This window comes from Ooceraea biroi, chromosome 11 (assembly GCF_003672135.1).
Source record: "Ooceraea biroi isolate clonal line C1 chromosome 11, Obir_v5.4, whole genome shotgun sequence".
Taxonomy (NCBI): Eukaryota; Metazoa; Arthropoda; class Insecta; order Hymenoptera; family Formicidae; genus Ooceraea; species Ooceraea biroi.
Window position 1 is genome coordinate 3,211,300 of NC_039516.1, and position 22,897 is coordinate 3,234,196.

Sequence of the window (22,897 nt, forward strand, 5' to 3'; positions counted from 1 at the left end):
AAAACGGCTTTGCTACCGATAAATAGCAAGTGCGCTCGTTTAATTTTATGAAAACGATATCTGGTAACCCAATGATTGCAGATGGCAAACGATATTAACTTCCACATGTTACATGACACTTTGCACGCGACTACTAGGCGCGGTTCCGTTATTCCTACGGCTTGATATCTAGCGAAATGTCATTTCCGCGCATGTCGAACACTCGGTGTCTCGATAACGCCACTGGTTTAGGTATCTCCTCTTGTCCTCGGTGAACCGACAACGATCGTACCCGGCGATCGCTATTGTCCGACACATAACCGTCGGAGAACGGCGAGTTGTGCCATCAGCAATTGTCGGAAGTCGAGCAAGCGTCCAAGTTTAGGCGAACGCAGGAGGGAAACTCTTCGAATCGGTTGTCGATGTCGTCGTGGGAACAAATACGTGAAACTTTCCGAGAGACGCCGGGCCGAAGTGTCGAGGGGGAAGGGATCGAATTAAAAGAGCGGGGGAGAGAATTCCTGTTTCCTCCCTCATCCCTTCATCCCCTAATCGTCGGCACCTCACGACTGTACTTAGCTAACGCGGCGAACGTGCCTCATCTGTTCCCTTTAGGGTCGCCGATTACGTTCGTTTAATATGCAAAACGATTCGACACCGAAGTTCGTCGGGTCGAGTTCGGATTATCGCGCTGTCTTCGCTGCCGCGTCTATATTGTCGACCGTTCGTTTAATAGCGATATCATGCAACAGTCTATAAGGCTGGCCATTATTGCACTTCGAATTAAATTTCTGCTAGCAGCGAAGTGTTGAAAAATTAATTGGCAAACGATACATCATTGTTACAATTAATTTCACGAAGTTTCGTTTTCCTCTCCATTCAGATTTAAATTAATCTCAATTCACTTGAAATCTTTCTCCTGCGAACATTGCGTTCAGCAATATTCACGAATCTTGACGATTTCGCGAATTCCATTAGAGTGGAACTCGCGGAAGTTTCTCTTTTTTTCCCCTCCTCTATGCCTCTTTACTATCCCTTTTTCATCCACTTTCCATGCTCGTCGGGCGGCACTCCGCGTCGATCCTTTCTCGAAAATATACTTAAATTTATTCATTCGCTCCGCTCCAGTCGCTCGGTCCATTAAGATATTAAAGCGGCGTTTGCCCGGTGTCTACCTACATAGGTGAGAAACTTTGCCATTTTGCGCGACCATAAACCGGCCGTCGAGGGAAGGGCGTGTTAGAAACTCGCCGCGGTTGTGTAGCCTGCGGACAGGATGAGCCTCATCTCAGTACAACCTCATTTTGATGATAGAACGAATTAAATGCTTGCAATATCTCCTATCGATCGAGTTGTTGTAATCTACCCGAAATACTCTATACAACTGTTGAATATTCTCATGTATCATTTTTGCATAATGTTGATGCATAAAACAAGACTTAACTTTCATAGGGATTACATCAGAAAGTTGGATCTCCCTTTGTGGGTTAATATGCGCTGCGATGAATTATGATGAAAGCGTTTATTAGATCAGTCGGTCACTCATTCACGAAGTAGGATATGAGGACTTTTACGAAATGTATGCTTAATGTAACGTACGAACGAATCCTTTGAGGAATTAATTTCCGCTTCGTGCTTCTACCTTTAATTAGGCATCGTGGAAACGTCGAAATGATGTTTTCTGGACGCTGCTGCGGTGAATTAATTGAAAATCGCGCGCGAGTATTTGTTTACTTCGACGGAGTGCGCACAAAGGCATTCTTACGAATATAATTAACAAAAGAGTTCATTAAATTTGTACGTGCCACTAGATCAATTTTGTTGCCGTGCGTCACACACATGTGACAAGCAAATCGTTTCTCACGTAACGGCAAATTCTACTAACGTATGCAATGCAAGAGTGTGTTGAAACACAAATATCTTTTACGAGATCGACAGATATAATTAATTTCTTTTGCATTTAAAATTTGTTTACTATCGCAGGCAATAAATTTAATTAATATTGTCGTCCGCATCCTTGTGTTTTTTGCTCTTAGTTGGACTGCAGCCATTGTAGATTTTTCTTTCGACCTTTGACAAGCATTTATTGGTATCCACGAGATACACGGCTTCATAAATGACTCCGCGCGCGTATCAGCGGTCTTTTCACAAGAGACGGCCGCATACGAACCGCGAATTACCGCGGTCTCTCTGAATGGTTCAAACAAGCTTCCTTGAAAATCCTGCAATTTCTCGACGGGCGGACAGAACGGGCGCGAGAGCCGAGGACAGATTCGATTTGCGACAATGAGAACGGACCGCTTCGGCCACGTATGAGACCGCACGTGGCCCGGAAAATATCGCTTCGCCATTGAGAGCATTTCCTGACAATAAATCTTGAAATTACTCAAGACTGAAATTTCCGCACTGATTAATTCCGTGGCGCCCTTGTACTTCGCCGTTCTCTCTGTTCTCCGTTACGTTTCTGCTCAGGAACTCCGCCACTAATTCCATCCGCCGTGAATTTTCAAGAAAACAGTTGGACGCCGACGCCGCTAATTATTTCTTCAAGTCTGCCAGTGCATTAAGCACTCGACTGCGTTGGAAAACTTCACGAATGTGTGGGCCGCTTTGAGCGCGAGCTCGACTGCCAAGGCAAGCGGAATTATCATGATTTTATAGTGCTGCGAGCACTTCGACCATTCAACAGCACGCTCACATTCCCTACAAAGAAAGATACTCTCTTGCCAACAACATCGCGAAATTGCGCGCGGTTTTCACGGAGTCGTGGACCTGCCAACAGTAAAAATTGATGGAACAAAAGACGGAACGGTGATGTGTGACGATGTGCGGAGAGCGCGATGTAGGGTGGAAAATCCTCGGACTGAAAATTTGTTGAAAGCACTGGATTTTAGTATCCGTGAGATCGAATAGGACCTACGTGGATACCGTGATCTATAGATCTTCGACTTATAGTGCGCGCAGGAACCGGATCCAACACCAAGAAACCTGTGAAACCGAACTTCTCCCCTTCGAAGTTTGAGATCTGTTGAATCTGAGATCTATGGAAGTTAGAATTTACGGGAGTTTGGATCGGCGGAGCTCGCCTTCGAACAGTTACGCATCGCTAAGAATTGCAAAATTTATGAGTTGCGGCAGCCGAATTCGGCGCGACCTTTCAACCCTGTCGACGGCGGAACACCGTCTCGCACGATCATACGTAAACTCATTGCAGCGTTCACAATCCGCCCGTACAGCCATTTGGAGACAGGCTGAGGCTTCAAGTATAGGGGACTGCGACGTAGGCCTCGCTCGGCGTGGCAACTTCGGAAATTTCGTTAGAACGTTATTCGAGCGAGTTAGCGCTCGGGTGTCGCCAAGTTTGACACTTCGCTCCCGTATTCGCACCTGACACTTAACGTTAAGTCGTGTCGTCTGAGCGCAAGAACCCTGCCCCGTGTTTGCGCCCGTGCGAACCGCATTCAGCGGCAAATGGGCCTGGATATCAAACTTGGTTTGTTTACATCCGCTGCGTTTGACACGCGATCATCGAAACATCTCACGGCGATAAACAGCCGAACTTGCATCGAATCCGTGCACCGGTGGATATTGCCTAGCTTAAGCTCAGGCCGAAACTTCGCATTGACTGTATCCCGACGTTTGATATTCCACCGAAAATTCTCCCATGCAAAATTTCTAGTCCTTCGTTGATTGAAATACGAGCGTAACTAGCACGAGGATGGAATTACGCACGTTCGTAGAAAATCGAGGAAACGCACGTGGAAACGCAACGGTGGAAATCCCACGGAGGACCAGGCCACACGCCGGGAGTTCTCGCTTCATGGGAGATCTACGAGACTACTTCGCCATTACTGCGATAGTGCTAGGTTACTTGGAATCTCGGCGTGGTACTCCGGGTCACGGCGAGACGCGCAAAATTACAAATTCACCACCGTAAGTGTATTCTCGTCGTTCAAAAGGAGCGCCGTGCCATCTCGTAGCGTAACTTATTTACGCCGCCATTGTTAGGCGAAACAGTTGCAGAGACCCGCTTGCGGAGCTTATTACTTGAGGACGAGACAGCACTTCGGTCCGCATAGCTTCTCGTCGCGTATCACATACTATTGCATCCCAGCGTTTGCAAATCCACCTGAGTCTTTAAACCCCTTTGCTTCGGGATCTATGGAAGACGAATGTCGTTGCGGATTCGTCTTTGGATCGTGAAATACGTGGTTTCTAAATGCCACTGACTGAATTTCAGTACGAATCTTCTTCAAGCGCATAAGCGTGTCAGTTCCACTGCTAATGCATTCACTGATAATCGTTGCGCTGATACTCATCCGTTCAACATAAGAAATTCACTGCGCAAATCGTGCATGTTTCCGGATCTGGAAATCCCGGTGGTGGCGCGTAGCCGGGTTTAAGGGAGTTTGAAACATTCATGGCTGAAATTCCTCTGCGAAAGCGGCCCGTCCGCTATCGCGCCGATATCAAGCTCGTAAACCTGAATGGAAACGAGAATCTCCTCCATTTCAGCCGCGTAAAAACATGCAACTCGCGTATGATCGAGCGAGCGAGGTATCGGCCAACATGCACACACACGTGAACGTATAACATGTCTGATACATACATGTGTTGTACATATCGGTACACTCGTTGCGTATCGCGCGACTTCTTGCCCCCGGAAAAGGACGAGATCGCGCGCGCAGGGATGCGCCGTAAAACCTCGACGATGATATCGTCTATTTGCACCTAGTAATGGAAGTCGTTCGCCGGCGCGATGTCTGCCGGCGTTTTCCTCTGTTCAAGGCAAGCCGAACGGGAATCGCAATTCGCTTTACTGCGTCGTAAACGTCAAACGTTTCTGACGGAGGGAGAAAAAAGAAACAATACCGCGGGGCCAGTCATGATGAAGGAAACAGGAAACGGGACTCCGTCAAGACTTGGCCGACGGTGAAGCCCTTGGTCTTGCTTTTTTATTGGCGCATTCTTCCTTTATTGAGCCGTCAGTCGTTGCGCAGTGCATGAACCGGGATCATGTCAGCAACGTGATGTGACAATATGAGACATTCCTGAAACATGTATTAGTTCCCGCGACAACTCTTGTGCAGGACGTTCGTCACTATTCCCGTCGTAAACGGAACGCGCGATTATTCCGCGTGGTTTCCTTCGAAGAGTCGAACATCGCGGGGAGAATTTTCGCAGAGTATGGAAAACGCACGGTGGCCTCTTTGCGAGTAGCACGGGGAACTGTAGATTTGAGAGTGGAAGGCGAGATATCCCGACGTCCAAAATTCTTGGCCTTTCGATGCCTGCCTGCACGCTTCATCCACTCAGCTAAATTAGAAAGCAAGTAATCAGTCGAAAGTTGCCGGACCGTTCAGTCCTTCATTCGCACGCGTGCTCGAGTATTCTTTTAGACAGAATCGATTAGTCGAAAGTAGCGTTCGGCTGCCATTAATGCTAGACGTGTAGCCGACGTGTTGCGTTCGCGGCTAGCCGCACCGCGTTTCTTCGTGTTGTTCGTTAAGAAATCAATAATCCTTACCCGAGAGCGTATCCGCGGCCGGGGCGAGGAAAGGGGTTGCTCGGGGGATGGGTGCACGGTGGTTTATGGAAGCACGGGTATTCTATTTGCCGCGAACTGCTGAATACTGAAAACGGCAATTCGCCACGGTCGATACATATTTTTCTTGCGTTCACCGCTCGGTGTTCATTTACGCGATCATTAGCGAATCTCTCGTGTAATATCTCACGGTGGAGTGTGTCGCCGTAATGTACCGTGCAAGAAATTATTCCAACGACGACGATAGCTATTTAACCGACGATGTTCCGCGAAGAGCTTAGAGACTTTCAACCATTAAGCTCGTAGGAACAGCGGGGAAGTTTGGCCCATCCTGTGCACTTCCTCATTTAAATCAATATGAAAATTGACAAAGTCCGCGCGACAACGTTTGCGGGAGTTCACCGAGCTGAGCACTTAGTTTCCCGTGAGAGTATATAAGCTACGAAATTAATTTATTAAAATTACATTATTAATTGTCTGCTCGCACAACGGAACAGGCGAGTTCGCGGAATGATCAAAGACGACTAATTACACATTCCGGAGACTCGCAGTCGCTTGAGCTGACAATACACAGGCATGTATATCGCTTTGTTATAAGTTATAATTTATTTAATAATCTTCACTGATGAGTTAAATCCGGCAGTAACACTGAAAGAGAGGAAGGAGGAAGGGGTCGAACGCTCGTTTTCTTGTCGAAGATTCCCATGAGTGTTAACGTGCATCGCGCTGCGACGCGATTTCCGACTTTGCTACTCTTTTTTTCTTCCCTTCCTTTTTTTGCAAACAACGAGGCGTCGGCTGGCCGGAACGGCATCGCGGCGCCGCCGCTTCGAGTTTTCCAACCTCCATATGTCCCTTTCGTCCCGTTTACACCACCAGCACGACGCGACGTGGCGCGCAACAAACGGCGTGCGATATGTTCTGGTATTCCCTCTTTGCCCACCCCATCCGCGTCCTCGTCCTTTCGACGAGACGTATCGTCCACCCTACGCGTCGCAAACGTATTGGCCCTTCCAAACATTCTCTTTTTCCTCTGTGGTCGCCTCCGGCCTTTGGTGAAATATTTTAGTCATACTGCTAGCCCCGCACGATATTCGTTGCACCAGTCCGTATTCTGATATTTGTTTAGCGGTTTTATCACGGTACTATGCGAATCGATATTTGAATTCTGAAAATAGTATGAGCCAGATTTTGGAAATGTAGCTGAAAAGAGAGAGAGAGAAGGCGCGTTGCACTCCGATTCGTACATCTAGGCGATAGCGAGCCGAGTTATCGCGCGAGACCATTTTCGGAGAGTTACGTAAGTCGGACGATCCCCGTGAATAAATTGGGGGATGATGACGCCACTAGCGAAATTTCGCTCGTGCGGAATTATGCTAGCACGAACACACTCGGAGAAGCGATCCTGTCGGACTTCGCGGTGGAGCCGTTTGCATCCGGCTGCATATTTCACACGTCGCATGCCCCGTCGTATTTGCATCGTGGCCTCGTAATCTCGTTGGAATACAACCGGCCGCGAGACAGACACCGTTCGTGTTGCTCGCCAGTTTACCGTCCGAGTCGTTTATTGTCGTCATTTGCCGTTCCCGTGGGAGAGCGTCGAATTCAGAACGGGGCATGAGGGATGTCCGCGATCGCGCGGAATGGCGACAATGGCGAAAAAAAGCGTTGACAGCGTCAAACTGACGCATTCGCATTTAAGGGCGAGGTTTAACGATGTCTATGCGTTCTTTGTCTTTATAAAGCCAAATCGAATAAGCTGAAACGTTTCGAAAGATCGAGTTTTAGCCGCACGTGGAAGTGGCGAGACACGATCATGTCACAAGCGCTTATTCGCTCGGTGGCTCGAAGTTATGGGATCATATCGACGGCGGTGTTGGGGATGGGAACGATAGAAACGCGAGCCACGTCGCCGAAAACAGAGAGAGTGAAACTCGGAATGCGAGAGAATGTCATTTCCACTGACGGGATGAGCACAAAACGAGTCGACGTACTGCGCGCCGTATTTTACCGGGGCGCCCGACGGAAACTCATATTCCCGGGCAAAAACGCGCGCACGTCGGCTAATTACAGCGCTAATTTAAAAAGTCTTCACGACGTTAACACTGCTCATTAAGGGAGTAACAAGCAGCGCGCGGCCGAATATAACGAAGTCTCAGGCCAAAATTTTCTCGGGCGTAAAACCCGCCACGGGCATTGTACAATATTATACGATATGCCGGGCGACGATTATAACGCCGTTCCGTGAACGAAAGTCGTGTAGAAAAAGGCGACCCAGAAAGCCTTCCGTCGCGCGATAAACACGCGAGACGGATATCCAGTTCCATGGCAGAACGGCCAAGCACAGGAGTAGTCGAGTTGAAGTGGGAGACAAGTTAATCGCGCTGTGAAACGATTTCATAGTCTGTACAGTCGCGTCTTAAAGTCCATAAATTTCTCGCCGGGCACGTTAAATTAGCACGCACAAGAATCTAAATTACACGAAGCGACACATTCGAGTTTCTTTCCTTTACGTATCGCTGCACGAGCGCAGGGGGTGCACACTGGCGACCGGATACGAATTGGTATAATCGGGTAAGAGAGACATTTCATAATTTCGTGACGCATGCTGGGTGCTCGCAACGGGGTGGCCGTTCGCGAGTCAGATTAGATTGTATCTTCGCTGACTCTAACGGGCGCATTAAATCTCGTAAGCTTCGCCTGATGGCGGATTCCGCAGCGAGTTACGTCCGCGCGAATTTCCCCGGTGCCGGCGATATCCGCCGTCGGCTTAACGTCGAGCGACGTCAGGCGTCGGCGTCGGCGTCGGCGTTGGCGTCGACGTCGCTGTCGGCGTCGGCGTCGATGCCGCTGCTTGGTGATTCAGCTCGCGAGAGGGACCAACGACGCACGTAATAGGGAAATGCGTCGACCCCGTGGAGCCGCTTCGGACCCTTTTTCCTGAACCGAGGAGCGAAGGGCGAGTTCGATGACGATTTGGTAATTTCATGGCTCGACGGAGCGAGTCGCGTTAAAAGCGATTGCCGCCGGATGTCACGCGTCCGCATTTGATCGTCCAATAGGGTTGCGGTGGGTCCGCCGCAGAGAGGGATGATTTATAGGGTGATTTAAGATAAAATCAGTTTCTCCGTATCCGTGAAAAAATGCGTATTTAAATCGGGGGTGCACTAAATTCTTCCCGTTCGCGCGGATGTAAAATCCTTTATCTCTATCCAGATAAAGTGGGAAATCCTCTCTTTAAATTCATGCTTATCGATAAGGGCGACGATCTGACGCGACGATTGCTGCGCAATTGCTTGCTGGTAAATAACGGTAAAATTAGTGCCGCGCTATTATCACTATTAGCCGCAGTTATTAGTGCAATAACGAGCGTAACATAATACCTATTTACAGAGCGCATCAGAACGTAGATCATTGCGACGCTGATGCGACACCGCTAACGAACAGTATTTTCGGTACAATTAACTGATAATTCACGTCGGCGATAGTTCGGGATGTTGTTCAATTTTGAAGCAGCCGCATCTATGCCTCAACCTCATTAATGATATCTGACATTGATAACGAGACTTGCTGTATCAGTTACGAAAACGTGTCCTTCAGTATTAAATGCCTTCAGTGCTTTTTAATCTGAAATGCGTTATTCCAGTCAAATCGCTATGAAAGTAAGTGGAAAATGTTCCAATGTTTCCGCAGTTTTCAAGAACTTAGCTTTCCGAGCTCTTTTATAAGTGATAATCTATCACTGTATCAATGGATCGCCGTGCTCCCAATGTTATCGTCGTTCTGGTCAGTTTCGTCTCTACAGTCTACGATTTCGAGGAAACAGGGCGACCCTTTCGCTCCTGGATCAACCTGTATATTCGTGATTTATTACACGGGTATCCGTCGCTCGGTCCGCGTTTACCGGACATTATCGGTGGCTTGTCGTCGGCGAGGCGTTCGGTCCTTTATTTCCCGGCTCCGCGGAAGGAAGAAAAATAGACGGCGCTCCTCGCGGCGCCCCAAGATCGTTACTTTCCAGATCTCTCTCAGTGGGAAACGGAGGAAAAGGTCGGGCGCGTTCTCGCAGCGCATCGATTACGGTATTCGGTAATTTTGTGCTCCGCCGGAGCGGGCTGAAAAAATATCGCCGCGCGTTATTTCGGCGCCGTCGATTCCCATGGAGAAGTGCTCGCCCGGAAATGAAAATCGGGATACGATTGTTCCCCGAATTGCGTATGTAGCCTGATGTGATACGAGTGGGCAGAATATACGTTGATCGCGTTTCGATCGAGATCGTGGAGAACTATCGTTAAATATATTAAACCAATACGTTAAATGATATACGCGATAAATGCTACATTTTGAGTGGGCGAACAAGATAACAGAGAAAGGGAGAATATCATTTTTCTTTAATAAAAGAGGAAAAAATAACATCATCTTTCGTCTTCTGTAGTCATGTCAGAACTCGAGAATGTCGCTGTCCCAATTCGGTGGAATTTTCCACGCTGGAAATTTGTGTTTATCCAATAAGGGCTCTGTCAAAGCGAGGGAGACGTGTCCGCGAGTTTGGAGAAGGGTCGCTGCAAAAGGAAGACCGAGAAAGGGAGAAAGGATCAAGTTCGCCGTTCGATTTGCGACTGATCGATCGTGACGCCCGGTAATTCTACGCTCCATTGGAGCGGCTTGCATTAACGAGAAGGGCGAAGAAAAAAATTTGGTTTTTCGACATGTACACACATCCCGAGCGTCGCGTAATGGACATTATTACGATCGAGTTTGGGAAAACAGGAAAAAAATAATCAACTTGTTTTTTTGCTGCCTTCAAGATAAGTATGATATCAGTGTACATGACTTTGATATATTCCAATCTACAAAAAACGATGGTTGATTTAAATAACAGCGATAAAAGAAAACTTTTTACAAAATGGCTAAATATTAGATTTATGAGATTAGAATATATCGCAGAGATACGAGATGTTACAGAGTATTACATCATCAAGTAAGATTCAAACCTTTCGATTCTTAAAGAATTGATAAGAATTGAACTCGAATGATGTTAAGATACAATCCCTCATCGTTGTATGCTTCTTGCGCAACTCTCAGAGGATATGGCAGAATATCCTTTCGAACTCTTTCTCTTTCTTTCTATATATTTTCTATATTCTTTCTACAAGTGTGTGTGTGTGTGTGTGTATATATATTTCAATTTCTGATTCTTCCTTATATTTTCGATGAGTATCTAGCCATTGCATTGGCAAATTTACCTAGCCGCTAACTTACTTCCACGCTTACGAAGTCGTATCGACGAAGGGATTGGCCGTTCTCGATGCTCGCCCACTCGATCTCGAGCCTTTGTAAGTCGCGCTGTAAGTCGAGAATGAAGATACCGAAGACTGCTTGCCTTTAACCCGCCTGAAGAGGCAGGAATAAGAGGCCGAAGAGCTTCGAACACGCTCGAGGAGCCGAAAGAGTCTCGCTCTCGGATAATTTTAAGGAACAATCGCGCGCTATACACCGCAGTTCTTATTTCAGTTATTGTATTTCTCTCGTGTACAACACTCGACGCTATGACGTTTTTATCACAGTATTATGTTATATCGTACGATTTCTATGTTTTTATGGCGTTCATAAAATGAAAACGGCGCAAAGTGTTCTGAACAATTCAAAGGGACTAAAGTGCAGTTAAAGAAAGAATTACACGTTTGTGTAAACGTCTTCTCTTGCTCACGCTTTTCTTTATCAGTCGGTTCAATTATCGATAGCTCGACACATTCGACACGCCTCATAAACAAGTAATTGACCGCCATAAATGTACGGAATCAATTCGACCGGAAGTCCGTGTTCTCGGTTGGTTGGACAAGATCGATAAAAAGATTGGCGGAAATTCTCGTCTTTGAGGTCTTTGTGTCGCGTCTCGTAAGTTGAAGGCGAAGACACCGGAGGCGGCCACCCTAACCAGGAACGGGAACCCAGACCCAAACCGTTCGTATCCGAATCGAATAACTTTCAGGAACGTTTTCGCCATTTCTCTCCCTTTCGCGCGCTGCTTTTCTCTTTGTTCGTGCTACCCTCTTGTTTCCCGGTAATTAAACGGGGCTTGATGTTAATTAAATTGTTCTGCCATGTTTGACACATGATATGACAGTTCCTCGACAATGAGAGATACGTTACCGCAATCGATGGTCGCACGACTATTCGTCAGTCATAAATGTCACGTTATAATTGTGTAGCGACACTTGTGTGTGCTGTAAAATTAACACGGTGTTACTTACGTTCTAATAACATAATTATGATTTTCGTAGCACGTGAGATATTCGGGTGCGTTAGGTGAGAACTTAGTTCATCGAGGGATAATTCTGGAAGTGGTAACAGAGGTGGTATCGATTGTCGCTTCCATCGCGCACATTAACGAAACAGGGAAGAACCGTCTCGTGGTCTCAATCGTTTTTTAACTTAACGCGTACATTTCAGCTGTCGCAAATGTATTATTCCTTTGCTGATAACAGTCATAATACTTAAAATGACGATTCGCCATTCGGACGGACGCTCTCAGCGCCGTTTAGTTCTTCGTCTCTTTCGCCTAGTTTCCATTTTGCCGCCGGAAAGCATTTCTTCTCCCATCTCGCCTTCGAGAGCATTTCTTCCCGCGAGAATGGTGGGAACAATTAACGAAATGGCGCTCGAATCAGCACGACCGCTAAATTTAATCGCGACATTATCGTTAAGGCTTTAACGTGATCGAAGACGTCATTTAACCCGTTTTTAACTTAAGGATCTGCTAAAGGCAGAATGGTATCCTTTTTTTCCAAAATGGATTATCCCTTTATCGATGTTGATGTGATGCAGAGATGAAATACGTGTCTGACCAGAATAACCTGAAATGAAATATCACATTTTTTCACCCGAAGGAAAAACCATTCGTTGAAAGGTTAAAAAGCGTGCCCTCTCTATCCCCTCGTCCAGCATCTGACTTTTTCATTTTCAGTCCTCATTTCCATTTCGAGCGATGGAAATAGAAGCGTATTCCCACTATTTCGCATTCGATATTTACTGCTGGCCGCGAGACGCTGCCACAATTTTAAACGAGCGCCTTTAAGGGCACTTTTTCCCACACGCAAAGCGAACGGTGGTTTACTGACGGCTATTCGGATATTTCCAACCCCCGGGCTCGACAATTCGCATCCCGATGAAAACGTTGCTGACTAAACGAGCTCGCGATTCCAGGGTGGAACGCGAGAAAGCGGAAGGAACGAACGAACGAATGAACGAAGCTCCCGCATCCTCGTCGTCGTCGTCATCGTTGTCGACGGTTTCTTTTTTTTGTGTCTTCTCGCGTATTTCTGTGCGCGATTTTTGCTGCACCAGATTTTCATTTATGCGAATTCGCGTTTACACGGGATCAGGTGCGCACAGAGGAAAGCACTTCCATATAATTTGCGAGCGCGCGTTTGAAAGGAACGTGACTGGATGAAATGTACGTAATTCCGATTTACGTATAATAAAGTATTTATAATATGCAGGATTAACATGCAGAATGTGTGATTGTAAATCCAGGCATTCTTGTAATTATGTATGAATAGCGTGCGCACAGTTTTTTGCTAATGCGGAATTCGGTCCGGTTGCGCGCGATTGCAATTAAACTTACAACAGCGAATAAATGGAAATGCCTGTTCTATCGATGACACGAATTCTCACATGACACGTAATATTACGTGAACCGGTTGAGCGGCGTGTCAAGATTGCACCTGCGTCGTTCGCGTTTTCCATGGAACGCCTCTCTCAGCAGCGACTTTAAAGATGCTGAGAAAAAAATTGCAACTCACGCGGCTGGGGGGGGGGGGGCAGTTGATATTGAATTCGAAACATTCGGGATCAGCAATATCCTTTAGGCCCTTTCCGCCCTTTGCATTCCTCGACGGAGAAAGGCTCCTTCGCCGGGCATCTTCGGCATAAAGCCACGAACGAGCGGAAGGTTTGCATGCCGCGCTGCACGGGCGCGCTCGATATTCCGATATCCTGATATCGGGAGTGTTTCTCCTCATGACATCCTCGCCTCCTCTCAGGATACACACCCACTTCATGGAATTTATTATCCGCTCTCAACCTGCGCTCTGTGCGCCCCCCCGCTACGCCGGAAACCCTTCGGAGACTATCCCCCGTCTTGCCGGGGGATTTGGCAGTTTCCACGCCGCGAACGGCGCTTGTTTTTCCATAGGACTCTAGACGAGGTAGGTCCTGATCCTGCCGGGAACTACGAGAGCCTTTCCGCTTGCGGGCAAACCGTCGCGAGCAAAATCCCGTAATCGATTGTCGTTGGTAACCTGCGGAAGCTGATAAAAAATTTACCGGTGGAAATAGCTTCCCCGAAATAACACGCGGAACTCGGAACGATTACGGAAACATTAAGTTCCCGCGGAACTACTCTGGAGCACTCGGATCCGAGCGTTGAACTCGTGAGTTAATTTTCGAGTTTGCAAAATTATTCAATCCGTGCATCCACGATCACGTTGAGTCTGTCCTGAATTATTGCGTGCGGATTCGTACTCGTGCGATGTTAATTGTTTAACAGATGCTACCCTAAAGTGCATCGTAACTCATCAGTTCGCTTTGCTGTTGTTGCAGGATTCCGCCTCTGGGTGTTACGTTGAGCTGATGACCTCGTCGGCAATCCCTCACTCACCACCGCGTCGACGCGATCGAAGCACCGCAGCCTCCCTTCACGAACGCTGAAGGGTCAGCGCGCGAGGGTGGGTCAGCGAAAAATGCGATAGGAACGGAGGAGCACGGTCGCGCCTCCAGAGGAAGAAGCGGACGAAGACGAAAAAAGGGTTCGTCGCCCGATGAGAGAGCACCATGTGCCCGATCGCACCGGCCTGGTGGCGGAGAATTGCCCTCCTCAGCACGATGCTGCTGCTACTGCTATCCTGGAGGGTGGGTGCGGCGGAGGGCTGCCCAAGCATGTGTGCGTGCAAGTGGAAGGGCGGGAAGGAGTGGGTGGAGTGCGCAAATCGCGACCTCAAGGGGCTGCCGCAAGGCGCCCGGGAGGAAACGCAGGTGCTCGACCTGTCGGACAATCATCTGGTCAGTCTGCCGTCCGAGTGCTTCCAAGCCCTCGGCCTAATCAATCTCCAACGTCTCTATCTGGGCAGGTCCCATATCAGCCGAATTTCCTCCGAGGCGTTCGTCGGCCTGGTCGGCTTAGTGGAGCTGGATCTGTCAGAGAACCTGATTCAGGAGGTGCCTACGGACACATTCAAATCCTATCCAAGTCTGATGAGGCTCACACTGAATGGCAACCCGATCAAGGAGATTCGTCAGAGTGCATTTCGCCATTTGATACACCTGACCTATCTGGACATGAGCAACTGTACGATAGAAGTCATCGAGCAACATGCTTTCGAGAACCTCCAGTCGTTGGAATGGCTTCGGCTGAACGACAATCGGCTCGTTTACGTGCCTGATCATACTCTGCCACTAGGGGGAAGTCTCAGGGGACTGAGCCTACATAATAATCCATGGCAATGTGATTGCAAACTGCGCATTATGCAGACCTGGCTGCAGGAGTCGGCACCAGTAGCGCCGCAGGAATCCGAGCCCGTGTGCGAATCCCCGGAGAGATTACGCGGACGACAAATCAAGCTCCTCAAGCTTAATGAATTAGCCTGTTTACCGCGTATAAATCTTCAAGATCACGTGGAAATCTATGAAGGCGAGAACGTTACTCTCAAGTGCGACGTTCACGCGATACCGACTGCCAAAATCGCGTGGTCGTTCAATGAGGATCCGTGCGAATTGCAAAATGAAAACGACTCCATAGCCAACGGTATTTCTATGTTTCCAAGGTGAGTGAGTTGCGAGTTTCTACTATGTACTATACGTACAGCTGCAAATATTTCTTTTGGTATTGAACCATATTCCTATGGATTTGTTGCAGATGCATCTACCGACAACGAGGCGGGACCAATATAAGCAGCACACTGTTTCTCTACTCGGTTGAGTCGCTCGATGAGGGTGTCTACAGGTGCATCGCGGACAACAACGCAGGATCCGCGGAGGCAAATCTGTCCCTTCGCGTGCTCTTCCGCGAGAAGCCCACTGTGGAGCCACCCTCCGACAATCCCGCATCCGGCTACGTGGCCGCGATAGCCGCAGGTGCACTGGTGGGCACCCTATTGGCGCTGGGTTGTCTAGTGGGCAGCGTGATATACTGCGCGAAGAAACGTCGTCGCGATCGGAAGCGCAATTCAAAGGCGTTGGTGACACAAAGCAAGTCGGTACTGCCTATCACGAAGGATACCACTAGCAGTTCCTGCCGGAAAGGTAACGGGAGCCTGATCGGCCTGGAGCATCAACAGATGGTGTCCTACACCGAGCGGGAAATCAGTCGGGCGGCCACTCTGGAACACCGGGAACACTCCAGAAACAACTTAGACGCTTACCGGGTAGCCAGTCCAGTCGCCAAGTATCTGACCGAGCCGGATCTGATCAATGAAGTACCCGAGACCACTGAGGTAGGGTACGGTCAGTTGTACGGGCGACACCATCAGCGAACCGGAGGTGCCGACCGACAGATTTTGGAATACGACTCGGGTTATCCGCTGCAGCCTGACCTGCGACCACCGCCGGTTCTGCCGCAGATGAGTTATCTGGATCAGGACGGTTACCCACTGAACTTTGGCCTGCCCAAGATCTCTTTCACCGCCAGCACCCTGCCGAGACTACGGCAGAGGATGTCGGAGCCCGGCTCGGCGGCTTCGCCGGCAGCTCGGTACTCGCGCGAAGCTGAGTTTCTGGCGAGATCGCCGGGTTACGATCTCGTTCTACCGCGAACTGACGCCAGATACACCGCTGAGGGTTACCCCTATCCATTGCATCAGCAGCAGTTGCAACAGCAGCAGCAGTCGCAACAACAACACCAACAGCAACAGATAATGCCACCACCACTAGCGATTCAACCGGTCGAGCAACCGATTCAGCAACAGCTGCCCGTTCAGTCGCCAGTTTCGCCGGTCGCTGTCTTCCCGGAAGTACCCTTCATACCATCACCCCCGGCGGCTTATAGGGGCGAGACCACTCCACTGTCACCGAGGTCTCTTCTCGGCAAAACCGCTCGCGAAGCTGCAGCCGCGGCTGCCGCGAGGGCGGAGGAGCTCCAGCCTCCGAATCATCCGGAGAGTCCTGATGAGGGCTACGTGGGAGATGCTATGGATGTATGAAAAATCGCCAAGAGACCATGAGAGAAACACAATCTGGTCTGAAAAGCGTGGGAGACGTTCTGAATCTACTGTGAATAACACAGACATTATCATTCGCTTCTCGTGGTTATATCCGTTTTCCACGGATCTACCTTGGAGTAAAGATTTCTTGGAAGCGATTGAGATTCTTCTGCGAAAAGTCTACCGCACATAGTTGAAGTTTCCCGGGAGTGAAGAAGTTTCAATGCACAAATTTTCCTTAAAATAACTCGAAGGAGTAGCTCATTATTTTCTCAAGAGAAGCTCTATTTTGTGATAGCAAATTCTTGAGCGGTCGTATAACTCGCACAAATATATGTGAATATCCGTAGACCGTCTTTCAAGTTTGTTTCGAGTACGAAGAAATTAGTTCGGGAAAAACAGTGTCTGTGTCATATTCGTACACAAATTTTTGTACGTGTCCATCAGCGATGGTAACATCGTGACAGTTCAAGAAGAAGAATCTGTCCCCGTTGCTTTTGCTCAGAATATTGATCCAGCAAGCTTAACGACCTATACATTTGCATAGAACTTTTCGCGTAATTTTTACAATTACCTCCCACGCGCGTCAGATGTCAGGCATGAAGACCTTAATGAAACGACGAACGACCCGTACTACCGGCATCAAGGAGGAAATCTGTCCTCGTCACGTTACCAGATTAATTCACGGAGGATAACAGGGTCCAGGATGTGATTGGCGGAACAGGTCCGTCCGAGACGGCGCGAACAAAGGACACGGTGGAAACGTAATAGATTAATCAGAAGGCACGTCTCGAATGTCGTCGCGGTGCACAGTCCTCGTCAGAATCAAGGAGAACGACGCAGATGTTCAATGGTAGGACGCGTCGATCCCCCGGTGCATTCGAGGGAAATCGACCCCAAAAAATTTACGCGGATCGCGTTTAAATGCGGCGAGTGCTTTTTCGGACATAAAAATGGCGGCCGGATTTATTTAAACGGCGTGTCGCGCGCTCGTGAAATACGGCGACGTTCTTTGGACGCGCTCCAAGGAGAAAACGTTCGGCCGCGCTGAAAAGGAACCAAGATGGCGTGACTGATCCTTAAAGTGATAGATAAATGTTTGGCGGACTCGATCGAGTGAAACGCGTCTCGGGGACACCGAAGACGCGCTTTCAGCATCGCGCGCAAGGACGTGACTGGTGCTCAAAGCGATTCCTCCGTCAGGATTCGCTGAGAAATGCGACATTAATTAAATTTAATTGTTCATGTTGACTCCGGAAAGTTTTAACAGTTGCGATAAATCGATAATTGCAGGACGGACGAGTCGATAAAAATATAAAGATGATGCAAGAAGAAGACTGTCCTCTTTAATCGTGAATGTTACATATAGATATTTGAGGACGTTTATAATTATGGTTTGCTCCTGTAACGCGACCTTCAAAGATAATTTTGCAGGATTTTTTTAGCGGACTATTATTATATCGAAGAGATATAAAGTTTATTGTACTGTTCGTCGGATTTGTGATGATGAAAAAGTGATCTGTGCGCGTTAATTAATTCCGATGGTTCTCAGATTGCTCTGCTGTTGTTAGGTTCGAGAAAATGGTGTTGCATCCCCCATACGTGCGCGATAGGTGATGCTCATGGCCCGGAAATCTGCTCAAACCATCCCCGCACCCTCCGGCAGCACTTTGTTCTAGATTCACAGAACAGATATCGTTGATTTCGATCGAGGACTCTCGGTCTCGGCGTTTCAGGCGGAGACGCAGTTGTAGCGATTCTGCTGTAGTGATAATAATGTTAACTTGGTGTTTAAGACTGGCGAACTGTGCGCGATTAGGAAGCCGCAGTGACGCTCGACCTGATGTACAGAGATCGTTGAACGTACAGGGTGCTCTGAAAACAGTGTATACCGAGATTGCATCGATGAGAGGTCTCTGAGGATTTCCTCCGAGGAAATTTTCAAAGGCTTCCGAAAGCGAAAGAAACCCATTAATCTTGATTTTTTCTAGAAGAAGAAAATTAAAAGCTTGAGAGAGGAATCGAGAGGATTAAGGGACTCGACGTAACGTAATTCGACTCGACACTGAATTTCATTTATCAGAATTTTAAGGAACGACGATTTATCCAAATTGTTTTCGTTTCATTATTTCATTAGGCTCAATATCTCGCTGAGGAACATTTCGCGAGTTAATTTCAATCTGCGAGAGTGGTATACGTCTTTTCTGGGACGCCCTGTAAAGCTATATACATATGTGCGTATACATAAATATATTATATATACACACAACACAGATAGATATATACATATTATATGGCGCGACTACTAAGGAACCACTAAGGAACAAGAACCGGTGAAAGTAGTTATTTTTTAAAGGTGTCTTCGAGACTACGATTCGAGCTGGCTTCGCTCTCTCAGATATTCAGCCGGTTCATCACGGTCGATAGATTTGGACTGGAATAAAAATTGAGCGTTTTTGCTGTTTCCGTACGAAAAAGTACTACGGGGTAACACCTCGTACAAGCGGAGTTCGCGACTTCCGACAATTTGGAAAATGCTGATGGACTGATGACGAATTATCATAAGTGCAAGCTGGCGCCGGATGTGACGAGAGAATGCGCTTTGAGGAAGGGTCGAGTCCTGGACGACCCTTTCGTCGTTAGAAGTACTCGGCGAGGAAACTGGTTTCCTTTCCTTTCGTCGTAATCATGACACGATTCACGGATGAACAGTGTTTGCCTTCCAGTCTGGTGATTCGCAAGGATATAGAATCCTGCCGTGTCCCTTAAGCTTTGCCGACGAGATAACTCGAAATTCGTCTTCCCTTAGAGTTTCGCATATAACAATATTTCATCCTGTATGTGTTCCGAGACAACTAATTTATTTACGTTTCGAGAAATTTCAGGCGAAACGAGAATGTCTTAGACAAGAGAAGTTCCTGATACGCCAGGGAATTAAAACGGTCTCTTGTAGTCAATTAAAATTAGCTGTTTTAAATTAAATTAAAATCCTGCACTTTCAAATTGATGAAACGAGATAGAGAAAGACAATTGACATATTGAAATTAAAATAATTGTTTTTTAATTAAATGGAAATATTTTCTTTGAAAAGGAAATGACCATAAACATTCTTGAAAAAGTCGCGAATAATAAGGTATATTTTTTGTTTGCGCAATATTATCGGGATCGTCAACTTTTCGAAATTCTGTGTATGGAGTTGTAGGAGCGAATGCAATTTCACGCAGTGACGATATTCTGCAAAGAGAGTTTCGTATTCACCGTTTCATTTAATTAGAACTTTTTAAACGAGCTTGCTAACGAGAATAACTTCGAGGCGCGTGGTCAATTTTGCAAATTTCAATTAATCTACCACAAATAGGCGAACCATTAGGCCGTATTTTCGACAAAATTTCTGACGAAAATATTATTATGTTAAAATCGCAAATGTTCAATCGAACTCAAGTTCAGCAAAAATTGTTTGAAATTTAAAATTACATCGAGATCGTTTTACATGATACCATTATGATAAATTATGTAACATTGCTACATATTTTAATGAAATTCTTCTGTCTTTTTTGTATTTACTTTTTTCACTTGAAGAAAAAGAAAAAAGAAAATGCATAGAATATGGAATATTTATTAGATATTTAAATATTGCGATTCAAGTGCTGAAAAATATTTCTTAGGAAAATAAATAATTACACAACGTACAGCGCTACGTTTAATCGCTATTTCCTTAAGAAACTTCCTAAAGGGCTTTCCTGAAAGACCTCGCCTGTGGGTTGAATAAATAATATCGTTATGTGAAATTAAATTTCGCGATAAAATGCATCTCCTTGAGGGAAACCTCGTAAAGATGATTATTTCACGTATCAAAGGGATTAGAAGCGTAAGATTCCACGTCGATTTTACATTTTTTAAAGAAGTCCGAGTTTCCAAGATAACATTTTCCATAGGTGAAAATTTTTCATAGAACATTCTAGTGGCTTCATGCATATTTATTCGCATCGATTAAAATCCGGTGGAAAGAAAATAAAAGTACATTCAAAACAATTTCTCTCTTGCAAAAAAATCTAAACTAGGAAGTTCGATTTTTTCGTTTCCACTTCAACGCCGTTCTTCTAAATCGTTTTTTTCGTAGATGAAATTTTCATCATTGCCGGTCTGTCACTTCCTTCGTATGTATTTTTGCCGAATTGACGATCCAGCGATTAAATGCGGGAACAAGAAAAACAGTGGCAAAGTTTAACGATCTTGCTCACAGTGGAATTGCATTCGCTCGTTTGTCCGAGTTAAAATGCATTCCTCACTCTCTTTGTCCATTGTTCGCGTTTTTATTTCTTATTTATCTCTTCTCGTCTGTGCACACTAATTATAACCGCCGCGGCCGCGAGCTTGTTCGGTAACGATGTCGTTTTTAGTGAAAATGTCTCGGGAAGCTTTCCCAGATTTTCCTCGAGAATTTGTACGGACCGCATTTTTCGAAATGTATTTCATAAGGAAATTATACGAGTTGGGTGATATTTTTCTTCTTCTTTTCTTCTAGAACTTCCGATTGTTTCAACTTTCGCGACTTTCAATATTTTCAACGTGGATGGGAATACTTCAGAAACAAAATTTTGCTCTGATAAATCGACCGAATTAAATTTCCTAAGGAAATCATACGCGCGGAATTTCATCGTATAAAGGCTTAGCGTCCCGAGATCGGTCGTGAATATTAATCGGCTTTCCTCTTGCAGACTCGCGCAGTGAAACATTCACGCCGGGGAAAATCTCGCGAGGAAAGGGAACCCGCCCTATTAACTTCCCTCGCATTCACAACGTGCCGCTACGATGCTTTCCGGTAAATGTAATCACACGTCGATGCATTAATCAGCCAGCTAACGAAACTCTGGGTAACTCCTCCCGTCGGATATGCACGTCAGTTAGAAGTTGAGGGGAGAGACGGGATGACGACGGCGGAACGTACCTCGGTTAAATGGGAAACGTCCCTCCGGGGACTATCGGGAATTGTTATAATTAATTATTATGTCTAGATTTAAATATTTTGCATATTCTGATCTGGCAACTCGAAAATGTTGGAAGAAATACTGTCGACTTATAACTATCTATTTTCAATAGAGTATAACAATATGGCAAACAAGTTGATTTTGTTCTTTTGTAGAGTAAGTACTCTGGCGGAAGGATATTATGTGGCGAACGCGGGAAGTTTATGAATTCTCATGCTGCGAGGTTGATTATGGACAAGGCTGTGTACGTGAGTGTTGCGTGTGTATGTGCGTGCGTGTGTGAGTGACGGGAAGGATAAGAGCGAAAAGCGAAAAGAGGAGAGAGCCGAGCGGGATAACGTTAAGTATACACGAGAAAATGAGGGCCGAAGCCACACTCGAATCGATCTCCTTCGAAACCACCCGTCCTGCCACTCCACCGCTCCCTTTTTCCACGCATAAACCACCCTCCCTTCTCGACCGTATAAAACTCCTGCGGAGAGTTACGACTCCAGGACACAGGCACAATCCTGCATATACGGACGGACGCACACATTCGTTTTGCGTACTTACTTTCATACATGCACACGGATACGTACACAAATGTACACACACACTGTACACATACCGAACACACGCGTGCAGTACACACGATGTTCCGAACGATTGAGCAATACGATTTGTATTACCGTGTATAACGTAATGTATTCGATTCTGCACATGTCGTACGTACTTTGGATGTAGCGAAGGATTTTTCACGACTGATATGAGATTAAAGGAATAAAGATAGCTTTTGTATTAAAGCCCGGTTCTTATTTCTTTTTCTTTATACGCTGCGCGTACCACGATCCATTTCCCGTTTCCGCTGCAGCTTCCGAGGAAAGATTATGTAAGCGTTCCTTCATCGCGCGGTCGTAGTTGACATGTATCACGGCAACGTGAGAAATTGCGAGGAATCTTTATCTCGTAGAGGAGTTAACACGTTGAACTAAGAGAACAAACTGCAGAGGTACTTGTTCAATACGTTAGCTCTGCATCTGCAGAGTGCGTTTCGCGATTTCATTTGTAGATTTAATATTTATTCATGTCGGTCATAATCGTAATATAAGTCGCGTGTTGTAATCGTCGTGTAAAATCTAGCGAAGTTTGTCGCGGTAATCTGAGTAGTAGTTGCTCGTATCCGTGCGTGTTTTAATTTTTAACATTTA

General features: G+C 46.6%; 1 protein-coding gene across 2 annotated transcripts in view; it reads left to right on the plus strand.

The window, feature by feature from the left end:
- LOC105288188 (leucine-rich repeat-containing protein 24) overlaps positions 1 to 22,492 on the plus strand; it is a 96,726-nt gene extending 74,234 nt beyond the window's left edge. For both annotated transcript variants that reach the window (XM_011354252.3, XM_011354251.3), the window contains 2 exons: positions 14,129 to 15,348; positions 15,441 to 22,492. In XM_011354252.3, coding sequence (XP_011352554.1) covers positions 14,360 to 15,348; positions 15,441 to 16,722 — 2,271 coding nt within the window. In that variant the 5' untranslated portion in view covers positions 14,129 to 14,359 and the 3' untranslated portion in view covers positions 16,723 to 22,492. The remainder of the gene's footprint in view (positions 1 to 14,128; positions 15,349 to 15,440) is intronic.
- Positions 22,493 to 22,897: the final 405 nt, after the last annotated feature.